Source organism: Lepisma saccharinum, chromosome 28 (assembly GCF_977018435.1).
Source record: "Lepisma saccharinum chromosome 28, izLepSacc3.1, whole genome shotgun sequence".
NCBI classification, from domain to species: Eukaryota; Metazoa; Arthropoda; class Insecta; order Zygentoma; family Lepismatidae; genus Lepisma; species Lepisma saccharinum.
This window is the reverse complement of record NC_139256.1, coordinates 26,950,308-26,958,912: the sequence shown is the minus strand read 5'-3', so window position 1 is coordinate 26,958,912 and position 8,605 is coordinate 26,950,308. Positions and strand designations below refer to the sequence as shown.

The 8,605-nt window shown below is 38.1% G+C and overlaps 1 protein-coding gene across 1 annotated transcript; it reads left to right on the top strand.

The window, feature by feature from the left end:
* The first annotated feature begins 314 nt into the window (after positions 1–314).
* On the top strand, positions 315–8,071 carry LOC145981084 (uncharacterized). The gene is made up of 3 exons (XM_083114219.1): positions 315–484; positions 2,948–3,097; positions 4,990–8,071. The coding sequence occupies exons 2-3, from the start codon at positions 2,966–2,968 to the stop codon at positions 7,603–7,605; spliced, it is 2,748 nt and encodes a 915-aa protein (XP_082970345.1). The 5' UTR covers positions 315–484; positions 2,948–2,965; the 3' UTR covers positions 7,606–8,071.
* The last annotated feature ends 534 nt before the right edge of the window (positions 8,072–8,605 follow it).

Genomic DNA, 8,605 nt, shown 5'->3' with positions numbered 1-8,605 from the left:
AATTCTGAGTGGACTAATCGCAAAGGACATAATCAGCTTAGATCATATTACTTCTTCATGGTATGTGACGTAAAGTTCCCGCCCAACCGTTTGACGGCGTTAGTGGTTATCGCATCTCCTTTTCCATAGCCTGTAGTACACATCCTCATCTAGACATTGTTCTTGTTCTGGTGTTTAATATCTGTATCTGCATACTGCAACACTGTCGTTTTGTCATTTCACGTGACTTCACATTGAAGTGATGCATTCAATTGGCCGGTAACACGTCATCTAACGCAAAAACTTCAACCGTTACCATGGTTTTGGGCCAGGGCTGCACAGATCTGTGGTATTAATTTTGTCTGTGTTACGACCTCCAGTTCAAATAATTTCTCTGCAGAATGTTGAAGCCGAAACATAACCTATAATTTATATTTGTAAAGTGTTTTGGGATATGAAAGTTTACACTGAACGTTAAATTCCAGTTTCTGTCTACGTGAGAAGCGTAAGTAAAGAAATACTTCTTGTGTCTGTAAGTTCATACTCCAAACAAACCAGATTTATGATATTAAGAAAATAACATTCGTCTACCAATTAATTGTGCCGGAATATAATAAATGACTATAAAACACCTGAAACTTGTGCTTGGACTTAGACCTGTGAAGAAACATTTATTGTAGCATTTCCAACGAACAATTTAATTCAGATAAGCATATTTGTGAAACCTAGTCCGAGAACTATTTTCCACCGATGTTTGTTCGTGTCATATTTCTCCATAGTACATTATTTATTAGTTACTGTGATTAATGTAAAAATATGTGTACGTTATTTGTACACAGTTGTGAAAGGAAAGCTACTGAGTCATTCCATATGAAATCAACACAGCCGACAACCTGACCAACCCCGATTTTCATGAAATTTGGGGAATTGAAACTATGTATGGAACTTAGTACTATGAAAATTTTGAGTCTCATACGTCTAGCCTGATTTCATATATCACATCACCCCCTTTCCTTTGAAATGTTTGCGTTGAATTCAATATGGCGGTCAACAATAGGCCGGACCTGCGCTTGATACACACAGCTAGGGATCTCCCTGTGCCTAACCTATTTCTTTCATGACCAGGATAACTCCTTTACATTTTGTAGGGTGTGTTAAGGGACTTTTGACTCGTCATAGTTCATGTAATGAGGCTTTTATCAGTCACATAGTTACACATATTATTTTGTACCTTCTGATCCCATTGCAGTCCCAGAATAATTTTTTGATATGTTTTAGAGTATGGCATGAGGGACCAAATATATTCTTTTCACGATTTTTGGTGATGACATGTTTTGAGATATTCAAGGTCAAAGGTTAAGGTCACGTGACAAAATTATATTTTTATCCAAAGGTGGGCTTGTTATATATCACTGTAAAGATTGATCAATTCCCTGTACAATAAGCTTTATATGAGCTTCCTAGACAAAATAGGGGCGGAGTTACAGAACATTTAGTACAGCTAAGCGGGCTCAAAAAGGGCAATTTATGCGAACTTTGACCTTGAATAACTCACAATTACAAGACGCACGAGACTCAAAATTATCAGAGTTACTAAGTTCCAATCATAGTTCAACTCCACAAATGTCATGAAAATCGGAGATGGTCAGGTTGGATATTGCACATATCTGTGTTGATTTGCCATGGAATGACTCTACTGTAGTAATACAGAAAAGTGTGTAACATGATAATGACTATAAGTCTCCGAACAGTTTTTACTAGTTGAAAGACAAAAGTGACAAAGACTGCAATGCTATCGACATATACTGCTCCCACATAACGCAACGTTAATAATCTCAAGGTAGTCACTCCAAAAACATCATCATCATATCTCATTTCAAGATAACTGCTTCAGTAAAGAGCTCAGTGTTCTTGATGTAATCATATAGGTTCATTGTTGTGAATTTATACACTACCTCCTTCATGAGCATAATAATTAGGCAAAAAATATTGGCAGGAGAAAGTAATTAAGTAATAACCATAACATGGATTCTCTTAGTTGTTCTTGTTACTGTTATTTTGAAAGACCCTTCCACAACATATTAGGAAGAACAAGAGTTAAGAGTTACTTTTTCTTTCAGTTAATCAAATTTCAAGCGATACACACCGTACACCATATTATTTACCTTTTGACTACATGTTTAATCTGCATCTATCGAACAAAAATATTTCATTTACAAAGCCAATTATGTTGGGAATTAGGATATTTCTTCTAAATTTTCCTGTAAATTGAATACTCGATGTGAAAATTGTTAGGTATGGGACCATTCCTTGAATCTTCTGACCAGCGGTATTGGGAGGGGGGGGGGGATGCGTGCTACTATGTTTTAACATTGAGCTGCAGGAATGCGTTAAGTACATGGGATACCATCCTCCCCAACTGCGTTCTCCTCGGCTTCCATGAAACTGCTATTTCTTTGTCGCCATAAATAATAACCTTTGTTCTGTTTTATAAATAAAAGGCACAATATCAAATTTCACTGGGGGGCGGTTAATTGACTCCTTCGATCTCACTTCGCTAAGCCCTAAATCAACACTGTTACTAGGCCCCACCCTTCAAATTTCAATGTTCCAATTTTCCCGACATTGTGAAATCTCAATTTCTACAGATTATTTCCCCCTCAGGTGATTGTTCTGGAATAAAAACTACCAATTTCCAGAAATTTCAATTACTTGTAGTGAAGACAACGTGAAGAATTTGCCATTTAAATAAACGATTGGAATTTACCGAATATTCGAGATCCCAAAAAATCGACTTTTCGAGATTCCGCACACCTATATACTCTTAGCTTCTGAGATAGAAGCGTATTTAAGTGATGATCAAAATAAAGAAGCTTAGGCACTAAAGGAGCAAAACATATTCTATGACCCCCTTAGCACATCTCAGCGTTAGCTTTATATTATTTTATGTTCAATTTTATTGTTCTAGACGAGAAATAGTACGAAGATGAATGGTGACAACTGTGAAAACATGGAACTAGCAGACGTTGCGGGCACTTTTCGGCAAGCACATCCTTCAATTCTGGAGGCGAGACCAATGAGGGTTGCAAAGAGACGGATTATTGATCAAGAAAACACTGTAAGTTCCTCATACTTCAACAGGTGGTATTGCTATTTTTTGTATTTCTTACCTATAGCATTACACAAAATAGCAGAAGTGCATCGCTGCCGTCTATGGAAAAGGCAAAGGAAGACAAGGCCAAGAATCAGTGTTGTTAAAGGTCAATAAACCCATTAATTCTAATGGGTTCTAGAACAGGACCGGAAACTTTTTTCTCGCACAATTTAAAATCGGTTCAAGTAGCGTTTGTTTAATTTCAATACGGAACTTGGACCACATTAAAAATGATCCGAAAAGAAAGGTTCTTGGACCGTATTTAAATTCTTTAAACATAAAAAGGTTCTTTACTGTCTAGGTCCCATTTACACTTGCTGATTTTCTCTCCTGGACCGGAATTGAATTTATTTAAAATTCCTGGACCTCTAACAACCCTGACGAGAATCGCTGGTTCACGATGTGGCAAAGTTCTCAGTGCAGCGTTGTCTAGTGCAAGCGTCAAAGCTTCCTCAAATAGGAGAATAAACAGTGCGTTTACTAAGCTTTAGGAGTGGCTTTATAGAAAGCATTTATTTGCGTGAGCGAAATGGCACTTCTGTTGTACCTTCGACATAAATCCAGTTTAACCACACTGATTCCACAACTTCTGTATGCCTCTGTAGAAGCAGCTCTTTGAAATTTAGTGTTTAATGCACTCGCCATGGCTTTTTGGATGTCCGAAATGGAGAGAAAGAGACGTACCTACAAAGCCTGGGTATAATATCGGCTTTGGATTGATTTGGTTTATTTTACTTCGCTTTTCTGCTACTTTTGACTAATCGCAGAGATGGGGATGAGTGATGATATGATGAAATTGATGGAGGAACACTCACAAATAACACCCATGCCCAGGGCGGGATTCGAACCCGGAACCCTTAGCGCCGTAGTGCGGTGTGCTAACCACTTCGCCACGGGGGCCAGCTATAGGCTTTGGGGTTCTCCTAGCCTATAATAAATGGGTGTCTGGGGACAACGCTGTTGGGGAAAGGTAATAGGAGCGTGATGTTCATCACATCACTCATACTGAGGTTGTGAATGCCCCTCTATATGTCTTCCATGTTTTTTTTTTCAATTTGCATGGGGTAGCTAATACAAACAGTTGATAGGAAAAGTTCGAATATAAAATTTAGGATAATCACAGTAATTCAACATTGTAATATAAAACATTGAATGGTATATACATACACTCCATTAATCGTTGTATGTAACCACTTTTGTATTGGATTCTGTGCCAGAAAAAATATGCATTAAAAATATAAATAAAGAACGGAAAACAAAAAAAATATTTTATATTAATAGCAACATATGTAAAAATGGCTGACGTATAAATTAATTTTCAGGAAAATGGTATAAACATTCGATCAGTAAATTTATCGAAAGTTTTGTCGATCATCTTGTACGATAAAAATCTATCAACGCCTACCAGATCCAAGATATAGCTAATCACTTCCATATTGGACCAAGGGTGGTACTTTGTGCTCATGTATTTCCCACTTAGTTATTTATTTTGGACTAGCAGGAGTTAATAGTTTATTGAAATTTATTGAAAGACAATTAACGTATGTTTTGCAGGTATATAATCACAATGTTATTACAACAAGAAATAGTTTTATCACATTGGATCAAGAGTGGCACTTTGAGCCAACCAAAAATATATGATCTCAAATAATTAAGTAAAAGTGATTATTTGAGTGATCCATAGATTATGCGTTGTACATATATGAAATAACAATGACTATTGTTTGCATTTTCCTTACTCAAGGGATTCTCGAGTACCAGGAAAATAACTTCACATGTGGCAATTTATGCTACTCCTGGTCCAGCTATGGTTAATATGCGTAACTAGACTTACTTTCATTGTTACTTTCCTACAGGTGACAAGCCAGACGTCTTTCAGTGTCATGCTGGGAAACAGCCAAGCAACCACTCACGGCCCTTTCAACAGCGTAAACCAGAACAACGCCGGAAATATTGTAGTAAAAACGGGGAGCTCAAATCAGAATTTTAGTTTGACAAGCAACAGAGTAAAGTCAGAAGTAAGATCTGTCAGGTTTACCGCTAGCCTCACAATACGAGCACAAACCACTGGAAACAGCAGTCCCATATCATATTCGAATTCGACAGTCAAGCAAAAATATTTTGGTCTTAATTACAAAAGCACACTTACAAAGCCCGCAGTAACACCAGCAAAGACCTACGTTAATCCATTTCAATCGGCCTTAAAGCCAACTAACGCAAGTCCTTTTGCACCTGCAGCAATCTTCAATCCCTTTAACCAGAACAACGATGATGCGATGGACGTCGATGCGGGCACAAGTGAATGTAGTTACACAAGCAGTACTGCGAAGTCCACAACACTATCTTTGAGTTCTACGAATAATGCAATGTTTTCATCTAGGAGAACTAGCAGTGAGAGTCGCTTTGAGTCCAAGACTTCGACAGGTTTCGGTTTTCAGAGTAAATCAATTTCAAGCTTGAAAAAAAGCGTAGAGAATTTCACAAGTAGTTCTCTGAGGTCCGGGGTATCATCTATCGGTTTTGGAAGTAGTGCAGAGTCAACAGCGAACAAATTTAGCACTGGGAGCTTCAACTTCTTAAATCATAACGAAGCGATGGATATTGACGCTGGGACCAATGATTTTAATTCAAATTTCACAAACAGTGCTACAACTCTACCAGTAACACCCTTCGGGTCAACGAATACTCCCATGCTACCAGCAAACACAGCAAGTACTCCGAGTGCCTTTCCAGTAACACCCTTTGGGTCAACGAATGCTCTCATGCCACCAGCAAACACAGCAAGTACTCCGACTGCCTTTCCAGTAACACCCTTTGGGTCAACGAATGCTCTCATGCCACCAGCAAACACAGCAAGTACTCCGACTGCCTTTCCAGTAACACCCTTTGGGTCAACGAATACTCTCATGCTACCAGCAAACAGAGCAAGTACACCGAGTGCTATTCCAGTAACACCCTTCGGGTCAGCGAATACTCTCATGCTACCAGCAAATACAGCAAGTACTCCGAGTGCCATTCCAGTAACACCCTTCGGATCAACGAGTACTGCTATGCTATCAACTAACATAGCTGGAACAACAGGGGCTCCAAGCTTATTTTTTCCAAAAGAGAAGAGCGGCGAAGAGAAGGAAATGGCTGGTAGTTCAAAAGGGCCGAATTTGATTTCCACAACCAATGGTATAAATTCAACACTAGTACCTTTAGGTTCTACTGTCAGTAATGAAAGCGAAGCTAACAAGAACAACCTAATTCAATCCTCGAGTATGAAAGGCTTTAGTCTTCCAAATAATATGAATTCAACTAATGCAGCACAAACTATGGGCACACAAAGCTTCAGCGTAACAAATCAGAACCAGAAGGAAATGGCTGGGAAATCAATTGATCCAATTTCAACTTTTCCAAACAATGCTTTAAACGCCACTCAAGTACCTTTCAGTTCTAATAAGAGTGCCACGAATTCAACTAGCAGTGTGGGTCCAATTCAGTCTTCAACAATCTTTTCGAATAACTTGATATCAGCTAACGCAGGTCAAACCACAGGCACACAAAGCTTCAGTCATCCAAATCAGAACAAAGGCGAAGAAAAGGAAATAGCTGGGAAATCAATTGCTTGGACTTTTAATTCTCCGAGCAGTGCTTTAAAGCCCCCACAAGTAACTTTCAGTTCTAATAGCAGTGCCACAAATTCTACTAGTAGTGTGAATCGAATTCAGTCTTCAACAATCTTTCCTTATAGCATGATGTCATCTAACGCAGGTCAAAATAAAGGCACACAAAGCTTCAGTCTTCCAAATCAGAACAAAGGCAAAGAAAAGGAAATAGCTGGGGAATCAATTGCTTGGACTTATAATTCTCCGAGCAGTGCTTTAAAGCCCACTCAAGTACCATTCGCTTCTAATAAAAGTGCCACAAATCCAACTAGCAGTGTGGTTCTAATTCCGTCCTCAACAAAGAATGTTTTAGGATTTCCGATTAACACGATGCCAGAAAATGAAGGTGAAACTACCGACACACAAAGTTTCAAATTCATGAGTTGGAACTTCGGCGATAACGAGAAGAAAGCTGGGAGTTCAAAAGATACATGCAACACTGCCAAGCCTACAGTATTGCGTTTTGGTTCGATTGGATATGCAATAATACCAGCAAGCGGCAACGATTCTATTGATTACACGTCGTCGATAGGTTTCGGTTTGGCGAATAATGAGAAACCAAGGAGCGATGTTGAATCTTTGGACACGCACTCTTATACCGCTGATCCCAAGCCGACTGCAGCCACAGGTGACGGAACAAATGCTGACACCAATGACGAAGACGCAGAATATCTCGCCAACATTAAGAAATTGAACGAAAGCGTCTCGTCCTGGATTAAGAAACATGTGGACAGTGACCCTTACTGCTTACTCACTTGTGTTTTTAAAGACTATGAAAATCACTTAACCGGGATTCAATCCAAGAAGAGGAGTCCCATATAATGTAGCAGTGACGTCACTGATGGAACTGCTCATAAAATGCCATAAATTATTTCCAGTTCAATTTTCAATGTTATGGAAGAAGAATTCAAAAATTCTGTAAATTGAAACAATTACTCATGAGAATCCATACACAATTTTCGATTCAATAATTTGGATGGACTGTAAGCATTTCTTCAAACAACAGTAAGCTCGGAACTCAAAATAGTATTCACAGTGTTACAAACAAGTAAAGAAATGTTTTCCATGTTACTTTTAAGATCAAAACGTGATAATTTAATTTGGAAGAAATATTTACAAGATTAAAAAAATGTTTATGCTTTTAACAGGAATTTTCTAATTAATTTATTGTTAGCCATGCAAAAGGGCTTTTTTACATATTAAACCATGTCATTTTTACTTTACTCTTTTGATATGCTATTGTTATTGAAAATAACATGTGTCGATATATTGTCATAATAAACTTATGATAACCAAAAACACAGGAATTGTAATATTATTCTTACTTACACCAATTACAAGCATTAAGCTACTTATATGATTGGATCCAGGCATATAAATATTTGTTGCAAGTCTGTTTTATGCACGGATAGGCTAATCGGGATTGGGTCTACAGTTTAGAGTGGGATTCGGACTCCTGTATAACGAGTTGATGACGTTGTCACTTCCCCATCGGAAAGACACTGACTGCATTTAGGTGCTGTTTCTCTTTAGGTTCTTTTAACGTAACAGCTGATTAGTAAAACTACAATCTGTGTAGTATGAATATTTTAGTACGTATATATTTGAAAGGAAAAGAAATTGCTGCACTCATTGATGAATGTAAGAGTTAAAAATAAATTCCATTTGCATACGAAAAATTGCATAATTGAAAGATTATAGTGCAACTGTTCAGTAACTGAAAGTCAGTGAAAATTATGTGTCAGCCCGAGGCTCAACCTTACACGCCAGAAGTCTATTGGTGGTCACTGTCCACCATATTAGGTTACATGACCATCTTCGT